This window comes from Bufo bufo, chromosome 3 (assembly GCF_905171765.1).
Source record: "Bufo bufo chromosome 3, aBufBuf1.1, whole genome shotgun sequence".
NCBI lineage: Eukaryota > Metazoa > Chordata > Amphibia > Anura > Bufonidae > Bufo > Bufo bufo.
Window position 1 is genome coordinate 144,693,191 of NC_053391.1, and position 22,282 is coordinate 144,715,472.

At 40.8% G+C, this 22,282-nt stretch overlaps 1 protein-coding gene across 3 annotated transcripts in view; it reads left to right on the forward strand.

Annotated features, from left to right (window-relative positions):
* Nucleotides 1-18,228, forward strand: part of SH3KBP1 (SH3 domain containing kinase binding protein 1) — a 424,339-nt gene extending 406,111 nt beyond the window's left edge. For all 3 annotated transcript variants that reach the window (XM_040423674.1, XM_040423675.1, XM_040423676.1), the window contains 3 exons: nucleotides 2,265-2,518; nucleotides 6,031-6,094; nucleotides 16,390-18,228. In XM_040423674.1, coding sequence (XP_040279608.1) covers nucleotides 2,265-2,518; nucleotides 6,031-6,094; nucleotides 16,390-16,431 — 360 coding nt within the window. In that variant the 3' untranslated portion in view covers nucleotides 16,432-18,228. The remainder of the gene's footprint in view (nucleotides 1-2,264; nucleotides 2,519-6,030; nucleotides 6,095-16,389) is intronic.
* Nucleotides 18,229-22,282: the final 4,054 nt, after the last annotated feature.

Here is a 22,282-nt window from a genome sequence, read left to right on the forward strand (position 1 = left end):
CCAGTATTCATTCCAGGTGCTGTGTCTTCTGAACTTGGACAGCACCTGGACAGAAAGATCACTGTCTGAAAGCAGCCTAAAAACTGAACTATTACCAAGCTGGACATACGATATTTGTGTACTGAGATAGCCTGAATTTTTCTCAGTATCTCCCATTGAATGAAATGTGGATGGTGATGCATGTTTTTAGGAGAGTGGAGGAGAATATCTTCTTGGTATAGCCATGTATGCCCTAGTTTGCAACACTATTATAAAACCAAAATATGCATGAAAAACCCTTTATTTGGAAATAGGTTTAACACAGAGAACATGTCTGTATATCACAAAACTTAATGGCAAACTCAGCAGTTTATAGTAGCAAAGTCAGTCTGCTACATCTGTGATTGTTACCAGGGGCCAGGGCCGGCTCCAGGTTCATGTGGGCCCCTGGGCGATAAAGCCTCAGTGGGTCCCCTTGTGGCATATTAACTCTTACCCCAGTCTTCTAAATTCAGACCCCCATCCCCCCGGATCCCTTGTCTTGTCTCCCCCTGTTCTACCTCATCCGTCTAATATTGATGTTTGATGACTCTTTTTTCTTTGTACTGACTTGATATGTACTATTGTAATACCCACAAAATACATATACTCAAATGTAACTAGCTCATACTGCAGGTTTTCAAATGTATATGGTTTTCAATAAAAACAAATTGAACCATAAATTCAGACCCCCAGACCATGTATTGTACATGGTCTAGGCCTCTGAATTTAGAAGACTGAGGTAAGAGTTAATTTAGGGCTTCTGCTCTAAGTTGCGAATTTTGGAGTCTAGTCTGGGGCTCTGATTTTATTTAGGATCTAGTCTGGGGCCTAACCTAATTTAGGGGTCTAATCTGGGGTCTGAATATGAGGGTCTGAATTTAGGGGTCTAATTTGGTGTTTCCATTTATTTAGGTAGTCTGCAGGCAGAATTTATTTTCTGTAGAGGGTGGGGGGCAACTGCGGAAAATAGATAAATTATTTGGTCCCTAGACCAGACTCATACAGGAGTTTGCAATGCATGGTGTGTGTGCTACCAAATACCACGTACTAATGCTACATGGTGTAGTGTTTTTGGGGAGGGATCCCCCCCAGCCCCCACTAATAGGAGAATAATGAGCAACAAACATCTTTGTGGGGGATTTTCTTAGACCCCCCACCCCCAGTATACCTCAGGCTACCACATACTATGTTACATACATGTATATGGATGAGGAGAAGAAATGCACAGCAAGCAGTAAAGCAAATATTCCTAAAGGTTCAGTCATTTTAGTAGGAATATTTGCTTTACTGCTTGCTGTGCATTTCTTTTCCTCAGACGTCATGCACACGTCCGTTGTTCTGGTCCACATCCGAGGCGCAGTTTTTGCGTTCACTTCAATGGGGCCGCAAAAGATGCAGACAGCACTCCGTGTGCTGTCTGCATCCGTTGCTCCGTTCCGTTGCCCTGCAAAAAAAATATAACATGTCCTATTCTTGTCCGTTTTGCGGACAAGAATAGGCATTTCTACAATGGGCCGCCTGTTCCGTTCCGCAAATTGTGGAAGGCACACGGGCGGCTTTCGTGTTTTGCGGAATGGTCGTGTTCATGAGGCTTCATCCATCTACATTACATTATAGTATGTGGTACGAATTATACTGGGGGGGGGGGGGGATGGGGTCTACGGAATTCCCACACACAGCGCGACCGGCCCCTCATGTTACTGGTCACAGACTCACACACACCTAACTCCTGCCCTGCTCCTAGTTTCAGCGCTCGTCTGCTATGCTGTCTTCTACAGCAGCAGTGAAGTAGGTCAAAATGTTTAAAGGGACCACGCAAACGAGTGGGCCCCCTAAGGAACAGTATACAGATCTCATAGGGCCTTCCCTTCCCAGTATGCCTGCGTCAAACACTCCCAGGCAACGAGAAAGTAAAGCACAATTCCCCAGATTTCAGAGAAATTTATGATTTTATATTGAGCAGAAGAAATTTGAGTTTAAAAAAATTACGGTAATAAAAAAAAATGGTCACCCTCTGTCAACTCCGAATTTTGTGTCGGAAAAACAGGTGCTTAATGAATATGGCGCCCATTCTGAATAGCATATTTCTCAATGTAATCACACCGGCCAACTGGCCAAAATACATTGATAAGTCTTAGCACCCAATAGAACAGATATCATGACTGTGTGTAGGCAATGATTTATGGAAACATTCCTTTATGATTACTTTTCAGAATATATTCAGTTTCTTTCCTGTTTTGCAGATGCCAGATAACAGAGCTGCATTGCCCCCAAAACCAGGAGGCTTGATTGCAAGTGTTAGTTTCTCACATGGAGCACCTGGAGCCCCATCAGCATTCCATTCTGTCACCTCAAGTAGTCACCGGTCAAACTCTCCGTCCTTTGTAAACTCTGATACAAGACACAAAGCTGAACATGGCCAGATATCACTAGAAGAGCTACAGACACAAGTCAAGGATCTTAGAAGCATCATTGAGACAATGAAGGACCAGCAAAAGTAAGATTTTGTGACATAAACAGCTGCCAGCAGTCTTCAATGAAAGGGCTTTTCCGTTGAGTTGGGTTTGGCATTTTTTATTTTTTTTTGCAAAGCCTTATAAATGTCATGGATAACCTAAAGGGAACCTATCACGATGAAAATGCAATGTAAGCTGCAGGTGGCATGTTATAGAGCAGGAGGAGCTGAGCAGACTGATATATAGATTTGTTGGAAAAGATTCAGTAAATCTTGTAATTTATGCATTTAAATTTCTGTTCATTCTCAGCACTGAAGTCATAGAGGGAAGGCTGTCGATCACTGATAGGACCGTCTCCTGGATTTCAAAGCTGAGATTGAACAGAAATTACATGCATAAACTACAAGATTTACTGAATCTTTTCTACCAAAACTATATATCAGTCTGCTCAGCTCCTCCTGCTCTATAACATGCTACCTGTAGTTCAAACACCATGTGAAATGTGATAGGTTCCCTTTAAACAAGTAACAGACGAATGATTGCCCATATAGCACATGGATGGCCCAAGTCCACCAGAGTGAGAGCCACCCTTGTTAGTGGCTCATAGAAGGGAATCATAAGAACAATGGGTCACAGTGCTTTTAATTTGAGGTTTACACTGGGAGGACTCTGACATATGCCATGTTATAGGCATACAGTGGCCCACGTCACCCATAGGCTTCATTTTATAATAAGGTATACTGCATGGTATAGGCGTTTTTACTGGGTGCTTCAGCAAAGGAAAGTGTAGTCAACTAGGCTTTTCTGTACAGTTAAAAAAGGTGTACTTGCATATACTACCCCAAGACAGGCCAAAAGGATACTCTATGGCAGCGATTCTCCCCATGCATACACTGAATGTGTTCCCAAACAAAAATAATGTTATTGCTTACACCGTATGTTGTAGTCAGCAGTTTTTTCTCCCTTCATGAATTCCAGGTCAATCCAAGCTTATTTTCATCAGCTTTGGTTTTAATAAAGATTTCTGCTAAAAGATACTGTAATTGTCACTGTTGACTTGTCATAAATACAGTCAGTGATTTCCTTCTGGCTAAAATAAGCATGTGCACAAGAAAGAAACTAAGAAAACTGCAATTATATCCCAAATTATCAATTTATTTGGGAGTAGGAAGTAATTAACAAAAGCTATTCACGCTCAGCTAATGATAGCCTTCAGAGGAACGTTGTAAGCCTCCACTGACAATAGAGGCAGCCAGCTGAGGTATATACTCAAAGAATGGACCAATCTCTGTTTTCTATTTTACTTCTGAATGATCTAGAGGTAGAAAATGCTATATTGATACGCAATTGGCTCCCATTGTAAAAAATAAACTACAGTACCTTGTTTTTCCTGTTTTGTTGCATTACAAAATAATCCAAATTGTTAGAGTAGAATAATAAAAAAAACTTGTATAACCACTTGCCGAGCGCCTCTTGACTATACACGTCTGGGCGGTTGGCACATATCTCTGCATGGACGTTTTGGCACCAAGACACCCCTATTTCTATATTCCCAGTTCAGTTATAGAGATGTCATACTGGAACTTTACATGCTTTTAGGCAGAGTCAAAACTTACTATCAAAGAGCTGCCCTCTGGTCCGCCAGTGTACTAAATGGTTGACCATTCATTTGAATGGCTGGCATGCAATATTTTTGAACTGCTGCAGGCTCAACTTGCAATAGCTGAGGATTCTCGATGCCCGTCTCGCACTGATCTGTAGCGATGAATAGAGAGCTGCTTCATAGTTGGGAACACTTACCATTTATGTTTTAACATTTTTCTCATCATTGGTGGTAAACTCTACAATTGTAGTGATAGTTCTTGTTTGTAAGTGCAACAATGCAAGTTCACTATGTTTCTCATTTACTTTAGGAAAAAACATATATTGTGTGAACTGTCTTTGTGTATGCCTCTTTGCTGATGAGCAACGGGAAAAAATAGCTGAACATTTCTTGTTTCATTGCAGATTTTAACAACTCTATTTGCTTGTCCTACATCTCAATTTTCTACAAGAGGCAGGGCCAGGGTGATGCATCTGTTTCATTTGATGCATCTTGACATATTCTTGTGTATACAGAGCAGACCAAAAAATAGATGCTATGTCTAGAGAACACATGTAAACTGAGATCTCAACAGAGCTTGCCCCCTGCAGTATTTGAGAATCAAGTCAGATTTCTACTGCAATTATTTGGTTATTGGACTTCTCTACCTACAGTAAATGACTGTGTGTGAGTTATTTTGATGCTGTTTAAAGCGTACCTGAGTTTTCAAAAAAGTTTGCATAATGGATATGCTTCTTTGTACAATCATAACTATCAAGGAACAGTTATGTTTGGGCTTCCCTAATGTTTTTTTTTTAAGCCATATCATTCCCTGTTTCAGCTGCACAGCTTGATACATTTCACTCAGAAGCAGGGAGGGTCTCCCTTCTATGGAAGTCTCTACAGTTTTATTGCAATGCTGTATGGTCTCCGTACAGCATTAAAATGTATGGTCTCCGGCGAGGTGAAATTAGTTATCACCAAGTCTTGCGAGACTTAAGTGAATAACTTCGGCATTCAACTTTTAAACTTGAAAACTATTTAAAACAGGAATCTGAAGTAGGCTTAGGAACCTACTTCGGATACAGGTTTTTAAATTATTTTTCAAGTCAAAAAACTCTATTCCTGAAGTTATTCAATAGCAAATTTCCCTCGCCAGAGCCCGTACATTTTAATGCTGTACGGAGACGGATCTTCGTACAGCATTAAAACGAAGTTTTGAGAAAATCGACTTTGGATCTTGCATCCGAAGCTTGATTTGCTCATCTCTACTCATGATATCATTTAGCTCTGACACGCCCCCACTTCCTGTGAACCGCCTTCTGTGTCTCTGTTACCAGGGACAGATCTTGCCCCGACAACAGGCAGTGGACTACAACTTAAGGGGATTTTATTACTTCAGCAAATAGCATTTATGATGTAGAGAAAGTTAATACAAAGCACATACTAATATATTGTGATTGTCCATATTGCGTCCTTTGATGGCTGGATTCATTTTTCCCATCCCATTATACACTGCTCGTTTCCATGGTTATAACCACCCTGCAATCCATCAGCGATGGCTGTGCTGTCACATTATATAAAAAAGTACCAGCCTATGTGAGCGCCCATGGTCTCTGCCACCAAGGAGGCCGGCACTTTTTCCTATAGTGTGCAAGCACGACCACCACTGATGGATTGCAGGGTGGTTGTAACCATGGAAACGAGCAGTGTATAATGTGATGGAAAAATTAATCAAGCCAGCAAAGGAGACAATATGGACAATCACAATACATTAGTCAGTGCCTTGTATTAATTTTCTCTACATGATAAATGCCATTTGTAGACATATTTTTGAAATGAAGTGATTTAGAAATGTGCTAGTTATACCATGCTCTATTAAATGAAATTGTGTACAGTGACTCTTTAAACCATAGTGTGAGGTTCCTCCTGAAATGGTTCAGTACTTAAACTCTCTTATTTTTACTTCAGAAAAGAAATAAAACAATTACTCTCCGAGCTAGATGAAGAAAAGAAGATTCGCCTACGATTACAGGTATATGATTAACACATTAATGTCCAGCAATTCTTTACTTAAAACCCTTTAAAATGCCATGATTACATGTCAGACTGGCCCACCCGAGTACCTGAGGTGGGTCCACGCTCTCTAACCATACTGGGCCTCAAAGATCCAGGAGGAAAAGAATTTGGCTGCCTTTATAAGCCAGTCACCTGCTACTCCGTAGTGCTTCTGTAGGGTTCCGTTCTGCACCATTCCGCATCTCCGGATTTGCGGACCCATTCAAGTGAATGGGTACGCATCCGTGATGCGTAATGCCCACGGAACGGCACTGGTGTATTGCGGATCCGCAAATGCGGTCTGCAATACGGCAACAGGGCACACATGCCAGTGTGAAAGTGGCCTTATACAGACCACTTGCAGACCCTCTCACGTGAAAATCGGATCTAGTTGGTGCATGCTATTATTTTTCCAATCATAATATGCACCATCCATAGATGGAAATGCCTTTGGACTTGTGCATTTTACTGGCAGCTGTGTAAGGATCTACAGTGATTCCTCAAGATACAATGGCTTCAATATTTTCAGCATACAATGGCCTTTTCTAGGCCTTAAGTTGAATCTACATACAATGTCTCAGGCCCAGATCCAACCAATCAACATGACCATTTCACTGGTAAAACACAGCTCCTCTGCGGTACTAGATGTTCTGTACTGCCCCATGTCTGCACCAGGATGAGCTGCTTCTTTGGACACCAGGTGAACTGCAGCTTCATTTTACTTTTCTGATACATGTATGTACTGTGCAAGACCCTGAAATTCCTGTATTCACCATATAAAGCGATTTACAGCTACCAATATCTATTCTGTCTGTTTTATGTAAGAACATGCGTAATTCATCTTGGGATATCGGCTCATTTTTCTTAAAACTTCACTTTTTATCTTGGGATTTATCTTATATTTGGGCTTTGGAACCAATTACTGGTTTTCCATAGAGTTATGGACTCAAGTTACAATGTTTTCAACTTCCAATGGTCGTCCCAGAACCAATTAGGCCTCATGCACACGACCGTTGTGTGCACCCGTGGCCCTTGTGCCGTTTTCCGTTTTTTTTCGCGGACCCATTGACTTTAAATGGGTCCGTGAAAAAATCGGAAAATGCACCGTTTTGCAGCCGCATCCGTGATCCGTGTTTCCTGTCCGTCACAAAAATAATGCCCTGTCCTATTTTTTTGACGGACAACTGTTCACGGACCCTTTCAAGTCAATGGGTCCGTGAAAGAACACGGATGCACACAAGATTGGCATCCGCGTCCGTGATCCGTGGCCGTAGGTTACTTTCATACAGACGGATCCGAAGATCCGTCTGCATAAAAGCTTTTTCAGAGCTGAGTTTTCACTTCGTGAAAACTCAGAACCGACAGTATATTCTAACACAGAGGCGTTCCCATAGTGATGGGGACGCTTCTAGTTAGAATATACTACGAACTGTGTACATGACTGCCCCCTGCTACCTGGCAGCACCCGATCTCTTACAGGGGGCTGTGATCCGCACAATTAACCCCTCAGGTGCTGCACCTGAGGGGTTAATTGTGCATATCATAGCCCCCTATAAGAGATCAGGGGCTGCCAGGCAGGAGGGGGCAGACCCCCCTCCCTCCCCAGTTTTAATTTCATTGGTGGCCAGTGCGCCCCCCCCAGCCCCCCCTCCCTCCCTCTATTGTATTAATTTCATTGGTGGCCAGTGTGCGGCCCCCCCTCCCTCCCTCTATTGTATTATCATTGGTGGCCAGTGTGCGGCCTCCCCTCTCTCCCCCCCCCCCCCCCCCCTCATTGGTGGCAGCGGAGAGTTCCGATCGGAGTCCCAGTTTAATCGCTGGGGCTCAGATCGGTAACCATGGCAACCAGGACACTACTGTAGTCCTGGTTGCCATGGTTACTTAGCAATATTAGAAGCATCATACTTACCTGCTGCGCTGTCTTTGACCGGCCGGGAGCTCCTCCTACTGGTAAGTGACAGATCATTAAGCAATGTGCCGCACAGACCTGTCACTTACCAGTAGGAGGAGCTCCCGGCCGGTCACAGACAGCGCAGCAGGTAAGTATGATGCTTCTAATATTGCTAATTAACCATGGCAACCAGGACTACAGTAGTGTCCTGGTTGCCATGGTTACCGATCGGAGCCCCAGCGATTAAACTGGGACTCCGATCGGAACTCTCCTCTGCCACCAATGATCGGGGGGAGAGGGGAGGCCGCACACTGGCCACCAATGATATTAAAACAATAGAGGGGGGGGCGCACACTGGCCACCAATGATAATACAATAGAGGGGGGGTGGGGGGGGCGCACACTGGCCACCAATGATAATACAATAGAGGGAGGATGGGGCCGCACACTGGCCACCAATGATATTCAAACTGGGGAGGGAGGGGGGTCTGCCCCCTGCTGCCTGGCAGCCCCTGATCTCTTACAGGGGGCTATGATGAGCACAATTAACCCCTTCTGGTGCGGCACCTGAGGGGTTAATTGTGCTGATCACAGCCCCCTGTAAGAGATCAGGTGCTGCCAGGCAGCAGGGGGCAGTCATGTACACAGTTCGTAGGATATTCTAACTTGAAGCATCCCCATCACCATGGGAACGCTTCTGTGTTAGAATATACTGTCGGATATGAGTTTCACGATCTAACTCAAATCCGATGGTATATTGTAACATAGAGGCATTCCCATGGTGATGGGGACGCTTCAAGTTAAAATATACCATCGGATTGGAGAAAACTCCGATCCTATGGTATATTAACTCCTGACTTTACATTGAAAGTCAATGGGGGACGGATCCGTTTGCAATAGCACCATATTGTGTCAACGTCAAACGGATCCGTCCCCATTGACTTGCATTGTAAGTCAGGACGGATCCGTTTGGCTCCGCACGGCCAGGCGGACACCAAAACGACTTTTTCTTCATGTCCGTGGATCCTCCAAAAATCAAGGAAGACCCACGGACGAAAAAACGGTCACGGATCACGGACCAACGGAACCCCGTTTTGCGGACCGTGAAAAAATACTGTTGTGTGCATGAGGCCTTAATATGTGAATGTTGAGGGACCACTGTATTTAGATGAGATGTTTGTAACCACACAGTCAAAAATGAATTAACAAGGTGTTTAAAACTGCTCTGAGTTTTACCAGGTTTGCCATGGTTTTGTGATGTGGTTATTTGCAATACATTTCTTCCAGGTTAAAAGTCTAACATAAATATATTTCACTTGTATTAACTGTATGGGCAATAACCACAGCACTCACAGTAAAACCAATTTTTTACTGCATTGTCTAGTCCAGGGGTGCACAACCTGCGGGCCGCATGCGGCCCCTAGAGCCATGGTTCGCAATCCCCCATCCTGCTGGGCAGAAACATAGCTGATCCTGCAATCAGCTGTGTTTCTGCCCAGAGCACTGCACGGCTGATGGATCACAGGTCTGTTAGTGAAAGGGTCCCTGTCTGTTAGGCCTCATGCACACGACAGTATTTTTTCACGGTCCGCAAAACGGGGTTCCGTTGTTCCGGGATCTGTGTCCGTTTTTTCTTCCGTGTGTCTTCCTTGATTTTTGGAGGATCACCAGACCAGAAAAGTGAAAAAAAAATCTAAGTCAAGTTTGCCTTGAAAATGATAGGAAAAAAACTGACATGGATCACGGACAATCTTGTGTGCCTCCGTGTTTTTTCACGGACCCATTGACTTGAATGGATCCGCGAACCGTTGTCCGTCAAAAAAATAGGACAGGTCTTATTTTTTTGACAGACAGGAAACACGGATCACGGACGCGGATGACAAACGGTGCATTTTCCGAGTTTTCAACGGACCCATTGAAAGTCAATGGGTCCGCAGAAAATCACGGAACAACGGACACGGATGCACACAACGGTCGTGTGCATGAGGCCTTAGTGAGAGCGAGGAATCCGAGGAGAAGACAGAAGCACTTTATTATCGCTTCTGCCTTCTCCTCTATGAGCGCTCTGCAGTGTGGACCCGGCAATCACATGATCGCTGGGTGTTTCGGGGGCAGAGGAGTGCAGAGCTGCGGGGTCAGTAGACCCAGATCAGAAAAAAGAGAAATAAAATATCTGGCACAAAAAAATAGAAAATTATTAACACAATACAATAAAAAGGAAAAAGTGCTAAATAAAAGTGTTCACTGTCCTGAAACAGTCTTTTTATGTCCCCTTTATTATGTGGCAAAAATATATTTTAAAAAAATAATAGAAAATTCAAAAAAAAAAATTATAAAATGCAAATAAAATAAAAAGGAAATTAAAAAAGAAAAAAATAATAAAATGCAAATAAAATAAAAGGGAAAAGTGTTCATTGGCCTCCAACAGTTTTTTTAAGATCTCTTGTGGTACATATTATGCGTCAAAAATATATTAAAAAAAATAAGTAATAAACCAATTATAAAAAAAAAAATACAATAAAATATTAATAAAATACAAATAAAAGGAAAAAATAAAAAGGAAAAAGTGCACAAAAAAATAGAAAATTATTAACACAATACAATAAAAAGGAAAAAGTGCTAAATAAAAGTGTTCACTGTTCTGCAACAGTCTTTATGTCCCCTTGGGGACATATTATGTAGCAGAAATATATAAAAAATTTATAAATAAAAAAAGATTAAAAAAAAAAATTAATACATAAAAGAAAAAAACACCCACATCAACCAAAACCATCACCATTACCGCCCCATTCACGTGAAACTATACATATTATATAACAAAACTGCCCACACAAAATAGGGAACTAATTATAATAATTTATTTTGGTGTCACTTTGCATATTTAAAGAATAAGGAGCTATAGTTTCCCCCAAATTCAAATTGTTACAAAAATTATTTTGGTAGTCCAACATATAATAGATAGATAGTTACAACCGTTTAAACCACCACGCGCGCTAAATCACCAAAAAGTGTCTGGTCATTAAGGCCTTTTCAGGCCTGGTCATTAAAGTGTTAGCCAATAAGCGCCTTCCCCACTAGCAAGGTAATGTGCTTACTGGTTAGTGTGGGTTCACACTAGCATTATGGAGTCCTGTTATGGCTTTCCATTATAACAGGGTTATAACGGAACATAACGGAATCTATAGGATGGAATGCAAAACGGAAGCCTTTAAGAGGCTCCGTCCTAATAGAAGTCTATAGGAAAACATAATGGATCCGTCTGGTTCCCGTTATGCAAGACTGAAAACAAAGTCCTGTCGACAGGACTTTGTTTTCCGTCTTGCATAACGGGAACCAGACGGATCCGTTTTGATTCCCATAGACTTCTATTAGGATGGAGAGCAAACGGAATGCCTTTTAAAAGCGTCCATTTTGCATTCTGTCATAATGCAAGTCTATGGGCATTCCGTCTTTCCGTCTTATGGATTCCGTTATGTTCTGTTATAATCCTGTTATAACGGAAAGCCATAACGGACTCTATAACGCTAGTGTGAACCCACCCTTACTGCAAGGCGCCTGTAACAGGATTGGCAGGAGATGGTAATAACCAGTGAGCTCCGTCCTCAGCAGTGAAGGAAAGCACTGATTTATGAATAGGAAGCAGGATGGAAGGAAATGTTGCCACTTTTCTGGTAAAAATGTTTTTACCACTTCATGACCGCCCATAGATTATAAACGTCCTATGGGCGGTTGTTTAACTCTGAATGGACGTTTTGGAACGTCCAGAGATGGCAGCTGCACACTAATCAAGCAGCTGCTAAGCGGGAGGCCCGCTGTCAGCTCCAGAGAGAAGGCAGGGACAGTTCCCAGGTGTCCCTGCCTTCTAGATTGCTGTATACACAGTGCTTAACGAGCGCTTCCTGTCCCGGCCCGGTGGTCATGTGACCGTCGGGAGAGTGCAGGAGCTGTCGGGTGTTCCACAGACCTCGATCAGCCCTGCACTGAGGCTGTACAGCGCAGTATTATCCTGTACAGCCTCACTGGGGGGTGTATTTCCCCTGTAACTGGGGCTACTATGTCAGCCCCAGTTACAGGAGAAATCAATAGTGAAAATAAATAAATAAATAGTGAAGTTAAATGTCCCCCAGAGGTCTTGTATGTAAAGTGTAAAATAAAAAATTAAAAAATAACGTGTTTTATAAAAAAAAAATAAAAAAAAGGTTTAACATGTAAAAAAAAATAAAAAATTAAGTAATAAAAAAAATGTTAAAAATTGAAAAAAATTAATAAAATAGACATTTGGTGTTGCCACGTCCGTGATGACCGGCTCTATAAATATATCACATGATCCACCCCATCCGATAAACACCATAAAAAAAATAATTAAAACTGTGTTAAAAAAAGCTATTTTTGTCACCTTACATCACAAGAAGTGCAACACCAAGTGATCAAAAAGACATATGTCCCACAAAATGGTACCAATAAAACCGTCACCTCATCCCACAAAAAATGAGACCCTACATAAGACAATCGATCAAAAAATAAGAAAAACTATGACTGATAAAATGGAGGCACTAAAATATGATTTTTTTTTTTGCTTCGAAGCTGCTATTATTGTGTTAATGTGAAATAAAAAAAATTAAGTAGACATATTAGGTATTGCCGTGTCCATAACGGCCTGCTCTAAAAAAAAAATCACATGACCTAACCCCTCATGTGAACACCGTAAAAAAATAAAAATAAAAACAGTGCCAAAAAAGCAATTTTTTGTCACCTAACATCACACCAAGCGATCAAAAAGGCGTATGCCCCCCAAAAAAGTACCAATCAAACTGTCACCTCATCCCGCAAAAAATGAGACCTTAATGCCTCTTTCACACGGGCGTCGCGAGTGAGGGCCGGACAAGATGCGGGTGCGTTGCGGGAAAATGCGCGATTTTTCCACGCGAGTGCAATTCGTTTTAATGATGGACCATGTGATGAGCGCAGTGACGTCATCAAAGGTCCTTTAGCCAGGTCCTGAAGAAAGTAGAAAGAAGAGGAGATCCTCTACACGATCAAGTGGATGGGGTGAGTTAAATTTGTTTATTATTTTTAACCCCTCAATGGACATTTTACTAAGCATTCTGTATTAAGAATGCTATTATTTTACCCTTATAACCATGTTATAAGGGAAAATAATAAAGATCGGGTCCCTATCCCAATTGTCTCCTAGCAACTATGCGTGAAAATCGCACCGCATCAGCACTTGCTTGCGGATGCTTGTGATTTTCACGCAGCCCCATTCACTTCTATGGGGCCTGCGTTGCTTGAAAAACGCACAATATAGAACTTGCTGCGATTTTCACGCAACGCACAAGTGATGCGTAAAAAACACCACTCATGTACACAGCCCCATTGAAGTGAATTGGTCCGGATTCAGTGCAGGTGCAATGCGTTCACCTCACGCATTGCACCTGTGCGGAATTCTTGCCCGTGTGAAAGGGGCCTAACTAAGACAATCAGTCAAAAAATAATAAAGCTATGGCTCTCAGACTATGGAGACACTAAAACATAATTTTTTTGGTTTCAAAAATGCTATTAATGTGTAAAACTTAAATAAATAAGAAAAAGTATACATATTAGGTATTGCCACGTCCGTAACAATCTGCTCTGTAGAAATGTCACATGACCTAACCCCTCAGGTGAACGCTGTAAAAATAAATAAATAAAAACTGCTAAAACAACCAATTTTTTGGTCACCTTGCCCAATTAAGTGTAATAATGAATGCTTAAAAATCATATGTACCCTAAAATGTTACCAATAAAAGCGTCAATTCTTCCTGCAAAAAACGAGCCCCTGCACAAGACGATTGCCAGAAAAATAAAAATAAAAATATGGCAATCGGAAAATGGAGACACAAAAACATAATTTACTTCAAAAATGCTTTATTGTGTAAAACTGAAACAAAAAAAGTAAGTAGACATATTTGATATCATTGCGTCCGTAACAACCTGCTCTATAAAAAAAGCACATTATCTACCCTGTCAGATGAATGTTGTAAAAAATAAAAGTGCCAAAACAGCCCTTTTTTGGTTACCTTGCCTCTCAAAAAACGTAATATAGAGCCATTAAAAATCATATATACCCCAAAATAGTACCAATAAAACTGGCACCTTATCCCTTAGTTTTCAAAATGGGGTCACTTCTTGGGAGTTTCTACTGTAAGGGTGCATCAGGGGAGCTTCAAATGGGAAATGGCATCTAAAAACCAGTTTAGCAAAATCTGCCTTCTAAAAACCATATGGCGCTCCTTTTCTTTTGCTCCCTGCCGTGTGCCCTTACATCAGTTTACGACCACGTGTGGGGTGTTTGTGTAAACCGCAGAATCAGGGTAATAAATATTGAGTTTTGTTTGGCTGTTAACCCTCGATGTGTTAAAGAAAAAAATTGATTAAAATGGAAAATCTGCCAAAAAAGTGAAGTTTAAAAATTTAATCTCCATTTTCAGTGATGGCCAGTTCGCAGTGGTCGCCCGCGAACACATACGGGCTTCCATCTTGACTCACAGGTCCGGCGATGCACAGGTAAGCCCTTACCTGTGCCGGTCGCTGGTCTGAAACAAATGCGGTCACCGGGAGCAGGCAGTTCCGATGAAGGCCCCCGGCGGCTGTTCTCGGAACTCCTGATGACCGCATTTGTTTCAGACTGGCTCTCGGCACAGGCACAGGTAAGGGCTTACCTGTGCATCGCCGGACTTGTGAGTCAAGTTGGAAGCCCACATGTGTTCGTGGGCGAACACTGCGAACTGGCCATCACTGTCCATTTTCCTTTAATTCTTGTGGAACACCTAAAGGGTTAACAAAGTTTGTAAAATCAGTTCTGAGTAACTTGAGGGGTGTAGTAATGGGGTCATTTATGGGGGGGGTTTCCACTATGCAAGCCCCACAAAGTGACTTCAGACCTGAACTGGTCCTTAAAAAGTGTGTTTTGGAAATTTTCTTAAATATTTTAAGAATTCTAAGCCTTCTAATGTCCGAAAAACATTTACAAAATTCACAAATTGATGTAAACATAAAGTAGACATGGGAAATGTTAAGTAATAAATATTTTATGAGGTATCACTTTCTGTGTTAAAAGCAGAGAAATTGAAATTTAGAAAATTGCGAATTTTTTTAAATTGTTTGTAAATTTGGGATTTTTTTCATAAAAAAAGGTGAAATATATTGACTCAAATTGACTATCATGAAGTATAATATGTCACAAGAAAACAATCTCAGAGTGGCTTGGATAAATAAGTGTTCCAAAGCTATTACCACATAAAGTGACACATGTCAGATTTGCAAAATTAGGCCTGGTCAGGAAGGGGGTAAATGGCCCGGTCTGGAAGTGGTTAAACAAGTTCCTGCAGCGTGGCCTCTGAAATAGAAGATTCATAATTACATGCTCCACACCGCTCTGGTCCTCTGCGCTGCCCCCGCTGCCTCCATCTTCCAGCCCCCGTGCTGTTTACACCTGGCAGTGCATGGCCATGGTCACTTGCCGGCTCCAGTCAATGACTGGCTTCAGAAGTGACATGCTGCTTGTGGCCACATCACCGCGTAAGCCAGTCATTGGCTGGAGTGGTGAATGACCATGTCCATGCACTGCCAGGTGTAAACCGCGTCGGCAGTGCGAAGGACCGGAGCTGTGGGAAGCAGGTAAGTATAACTCTTCGGTTTTAGGGGCTATGCTGCAGCACGATATTTGGGACAATTACTGGGAAAAAGTGTTCATAGGGACGCTCATATCTTATAACTGGCTGGTATAATCGTGCAGCTGATCAGTTGATAAACAAGGATTTGCTCATTTGTCGGCTGATTTGCATATTTTATCAGGATAAAGATGTACGAATATCTGCAGCACATCTCCCTGTGTAATCTAAATGAAGGCGGAATGACTGTGGCAGCGATCACTCCTCCCCAGTCACTTTGCACTGGCTTGTGTAATAGGCAGATGAGCGCCGATCAACATTTTTATTTTTATTTTCGGCCCCTTGTAATAGAGTGATGTGACAATGCAGCCCTCAGACCAAAAAAGGTTGTGCACCCCTGGTCTAGTCAATAGGCAGCTTTAGCCAAACTAATATGGGGTGTGAGCACTAAACATGCCTAGGGCAGCATAAACTGTAAATACAGCCCTGCTTGTGGAGGGTCATAGTATGACCGATGTCTGGCATCAAGCATGGGCTCCACCACTGTGAGAAATTAGGTTCATCTGTACACTGTCTAAATATTAAGATTAGAAAATCTGTCTTCCTTCCTGTACCATACTGCTGTACCAGCAGATCATGCCTCTTGTAGATGGAATAGCTGACGCTCTGGAACCTTATCTAAATAACTTTTTTATTTTGTCTTATCTACATTACGTCTCTGTTCTAATAGATGGATGTCAATGATATTAAGAAATCTCTACAATCCAAATGAAAAGAGAAAACTTGCGTCACAGCCCATATCAAAGTCCTAGAATCATGAACTGTTCTTCCCTCCCAGGCCAAAATATTTTTGGTGCCAAATGATCTAAAATTTGCCTCAAACGCGACAAGCATAACGGCAGTTCAACCTACCACGGACACCCTGGTGACTTCTAGTGCTCTCGCACATGTATATCAGTGGACTCAACGTTGTGCTCAAGTGTTCCTCCTTAAAACTGCGCATGAAGGAAACTCAGGCAGTTTTACTTCAGAGTGGTACTTTTTTATGAAATTTTTCCATGAATAAAGTGGATTTCCAATTGTCTGTTTACAAGCTTTATAATTTTATGGGTTTTATTTTAATTTTATTTTTTGTATGAATTTTATCTCTGAATTTTGAAATGTTTGTGCAGCTGTATAACCTTTCTTGTCCTTTGTTACCTCCTGAGACATACTGTATGAGCTTGACATCTCTGACTATGACTCGAAACGTACATATGCAAAGTTCATACAATGTGATAAAATGCTTCGCTTTTCATTGTACTTTACGAATGTGTACCTTAAGACAGGAAAGCATGGTATTTAAAGACGATTTGTGCCTTTTTTTTGCTTAAAGAAAAAACACATTTAGTTATACTGTAGACCTATGTCCTATAGTAATAAAACCGGGCAGAGGAAGCATGATCTTCCTATTTGTAGGGCCAGGACCCCCTTCTCTGGATGTCACCTGAAATAAGAAGTTAATATTAGTTTTCAAATAATGTAAACTGCAATAAAAGAACCTATTTTCTTCACACTAGGAAAAATCATTTATCATTGAGAAACAAAGACTAAGGTTATTTTAAAAATGCAGAATAAAAATTAAAGATAAATGTGTCACCAATCTGTAAGAGGAGGAGGAATTATTGTTTATATGCTAAAACTCTTATACCAATGGAAATGATTATTAAGAAAAGTGTGACCACCTCCATAGTAGCCACCTAGTTACTTTCTGAATGCTAATAATGTAATTCTGTTAGGACGGTCAATACTTTACAGTAATTTGATATGCATCATGAGGGTTCAGTGTATTCAGTGTTCTGGATTAGTTTACATTGACATTTTCCAGGTAAAAAAAATAGCAACAAGCGATGGAATAAGAGCAGTGATTGTAAAAGCTAAGGTGTTCTTTGTTTACAAGCAGCTGAGATTTCGAGAATTTCACTTTGGTGGTGATTTTTGGTACTATACGCATCTTAATGAAAACCACTGGATAAAGTACAACAGCGACCTCTGGTGGTACAAATTCTAAAAGACACTTTATACAAGTTTTTTTTTTAACTGTATGGCGCACAAGTATTTAAATTAAAAACAGCAATATAGATATATATATGTATTATCAGACTTATGTTGAAAACCCCAGAACGGAGCCCACTTGATTTAGAACTAGCTGTAATAGCATTTTCAGAAGACAAACTAGTAAAGATCATTCTTAAATTGCTCTCTTTAATTGGAGGAAACCATTTTATGGATTAACAGGGTTGCCACATGTTCAGTTGAGGCTTTAAAGGAAAAGCCTCTTCTATGATTTTCTTCATTTGGTTGCAAGAGCAAAAAAGATTGTGAAAATGTGTAATTTTCTATAATCTTTAATAATCTACGTGAATGCAGAAGAGAATTTGGGGGCATAAATCCGACGTGTCATGTCCGTATCTCTTCCATATTTATATGTGACTTTGCTTTTTTTTTATTCACCCCACTCTGGGCTCTGAGAATCAGGATGGACAACTAGACAAATCAGGGTGCTGAAGTGTTATATATGTATATATACAATAAATTTCTCTAATCCAGCATTGATGGGACCCAAAAGGTGACTGATTAACGAATACACTGGATTATTAGACAGCCATGTATATGTAGTATTTGAAATTACACGTTAGATCAAATGCCAGATAATCAGAACTATCAGATGCCAGATTGAAGGGATTTAACTGTATGTATATATGAAATAGTGTGTCATTAAAGTTAATAGGCAACCAAGTGGTCTCAGTGAAATCAATGCATGGGATTAAAGAAAATGACTAACATGTACCGTACATACCTGCATCCTATTTTGTAAATCTCTGTAAAACAAGACACTCTTTTCTGCTATGACCTACTGTTTTCTGTAAGTGACAAACACCAGAAATCAGGGTGGACTATTTTAAGAGGTGGAAGATTACATTACTGCTGAGAAGGTTCAGCTTGTATGTCATAGCATGAACTGAATGTCCCCATCTTCACAACATGTTATTCTTGCAGGAACTTCAATGTGTTACCAGTGTATGTTCTTTATTATATTTTATGAATTCACTGTAATTTATAAGCATCACTTAAAACCCAGTGTGAATTATGTTTTATGTTTTTTGCTCTCCTTTTTGTACTTTGGGCAATCAGAATTATGTTGAGCAAATAATAGTTCTATCTTTTGGCTCATACAATAAATTTCCTGCCTATTTAGTGGTTGCTTTTAACTTGGATTTTTATAATATCTCTGGTATTTATGTATGTCACCTGCCACTCTGTTGTAATCTTCATAATGAAACAGAATGTTTTTTTTATATTTATATGTGATATCAATGTGCTTTATTTCCTCCGTGAATTTTTATGTGTCTTTGTGAGTCCAGATCGACAAATTAAATATTTTCAGTGAATAAGCCAAAAGAAAATATAGATCAGTAGATAAATAATAGGTACGAGATACAATGGTTTGAAAATGTATTTGCCCCTCACCCGATTTCTTCTGTTTTTGCTAATTTATCACACTTACATTTTCAGATCATCCAATTAATTTTAATCTAACAGAAATATAACATGAGTAAACACAAAATGCAGCTTCTAAATAATCATTCCAAATATTTATTTATCAAAACCTATTGTATATCACCCATGTGAAAAGTAATTGCCCCCTAAACCTAATAACTGATTGTTCCACCCTCGGCAGCAACAACTTCGATCAACCATTTGCAATAACTTGCGACGAGCCGTTAACATCGTTGTGGAGGAATTTTGGCCCGCTCTTGTTTAACCAGCTTCATTACCAGAGTGTTTGCCTCCCCCCTTCAGTACCAGGCCAATTTTTCCATTTTCTAACTGCAAATAGCAATTTAATTTCTGAGCCAACCAATATGTATTTGATATTATTTTTCACAGGACACCTTAGACCTTTCTTTTGTGCCATTAGATGACAGATGTAATATCTGTAAATAAAGAAAGGATTTACAAAGTAACTAGTTATCAACTGCAAATACGATTCAGTAAAAATAATTAAGCAATGCCTGGAAATGTTAATGCTTCTTAAAGCGTATCTATGGTTGCAAAAATAAAATCACACTCGCTTTTTAGGCCGCGTTCACATCTGCATTCTGAACTCCAGATTAACTCCTCGCTGGATCCTATTATAGGGAATGGGAATCAGGCAGTGCAAGGCGGTACAGTCAGGCCCATAAATATTGGGACACCAACACAATTCTAACATTTTTGGCTCTATACATCACCACAATGAATTATAAATTAAATGAACAAGATGTGCTTTAACTGCAGACTGTCAGCTTTAATTTGAGGGTATTTACATCCAAATCAGGTGAACTGTGTAGGAATTATAACAGTTTGCATATGTGCCTCCCACTTGTTAAGGGATCAAAAGTAATGGGACAATTGGCTTCTCAGCTGTTCCATGGCCAGGTGTGTTATTCCCTCATTATCCCAATTACAATGAGCAGATAAAAGGTCAAGAGTTCATTTCCAGTGTGCTATTTCCATTTGGAATCTGTTGCTGTCAACTCTCAACATGAGATTCAGCGAGCTCTCACTATCAGTAAAGCAAGTCCTCATTAGGCTGAAAAAACAAAACAACCCCATCAGAGAGATAGCAAAAACATTAGGCGTGGCCAAAACAACTGTTTGGAACATTCTTAAAAAGAAGGAATGCACTGGTGAGCTCAGCAACACCAAAAGACCCGGAAGACCACAGAAAACAATTGTGGTGGATAACATAGTAACATAGTAGTACATAAGGCCGAAAAAAGACATTTGTCCATCCAGTTCGGCCTGTCATCCTACAAGTTGATCCAGAGGAAGGCAAAAAAAACCTGTGAGGTAGAAGCCAATTTTCCTCACTTTAGGGGAATAAAAAATTCCTTCCCGACTCCAATCAGGCAATCAGAATAACTCCCTGGATCAACGACCCCTCTCTAGTAGCTATAGCCTGTAATATTATTACACTCCAGAAATACATCCAGGCCCCTCTTGAATTCCTTTATTGTACTCACCATCACCACCTCCTCAGGCAGAGAGTTCCATAGTCTCACTGCTCTTACCGTAAAGAACCCTTTTCTATGTTTGTGTACAAACCTTCTTTCCTCCAAACGCAGAGGATGTCCCCTCGTCACAGTAACAGTCCTGGGGATAAATAGATGATGGGATAGATCTCTGTACTGCCCCCTGATATATTTATACATAGTAATTAGATCTCCCCTCAGTCGTCTTTTTTCTAACGTGAATAACCCTAATTTTGATAATCTTTCAGGGTACTGTAGTTGCCCCATTCCAGTTATTACTTTAGTTGCCCTCCTCTGGACCCTCTCCAGCTCTGCTATGTCTGCCTTGTTTACAGGAGCCCAGAACTGTACACAGTACTCCATGTGTGGTCTGACCAGTGATTTGTAAAGTAGTAGGAATATGTTCTCATCACGGGCATCTATGCCCCTTTTGATGCAACCCATTATCTTATTGGCCTTGGCAGCCGCTGCCTGACACTGTTTTTTGCAGCTTAGTTTGCTGTTTATTAAAATTCCTAGATCCTTTTCCATGTCAGTGTTACCGAGTGTTTTACCATTTAGTATGTACGGGTGACTTGCATTATTCCTTCCCATGTGCATAACTTTACATTTCTCAGTGTTAAACCTCATCTGCCACTTATCTGCCCAAGCCTCCAATCTATCCAGATCCCTCTGTAGTAATATACTGTCCTCTTCAGTGTTAATTACTTTACACAGTTTAGTGTCATCTGCGAAAATTGATATTTTACTATGCAAGCCTTCTACAAGATCATTAATAAATATATTGAAGAGAATAGGGCCCAATACTGACCCCTGAGGTACTCCACTAGTGACAGTGACCCAATCTGAGTATGTACCGTTAATAACCACCCTCTGTTTTCTATCATTGAGCCAGTTACTTACCCACTTACAGACGTTTTCTCCAAGTCCGTGCATTCTCATTTTATATACTAACCTTTTATGAGGTACAGTGTCAAATGCTTTGGAGAAGTCCAGATACACGACATCCATTGATTCGCCGCTGTCAAGTCTAGTACTTACCTCCTCATAGAAACTGATTAAATTAGTTTGACATGACCGATCCCTCACGAAGCCATGCTGATATGGCGTTATTTGCTTATTTCCCATAAGATGCTCTAACATAGCATCTCTCAGAAAAGCTTCAAACAGTTTACCCACAACAGATGTTAAACTTACCGGCCTATAGTTTCCAGGCTCTGTTTTTGGACCCTTTTTGAATATTGGCACCACATTTGCCATGCGCCAATCCTGTGGGACATTCCCTGTCAGTACAGAGTCCGCAAATATCAGAAATAAGGGTCTGGCTATGACATTACTTAATTCCCTTAGGATACGGGGGTGTATGCCATCCGGTCCTGGCGATTTGTCTATTTTGATTTTTTTAAGTCGCTGTTGTACTTCTTCCTGGGTCAGACAGGACACTTTTAATGGCGAATTTATTTCAGCATTCAGCATTTCATCTGACAGTTTATCTTCCTCAGTGAATACATTGGAGAAAAAAATATTTAACAGCTTTGCTTTCTCCTCGTCGCTCTCTGCGACTCC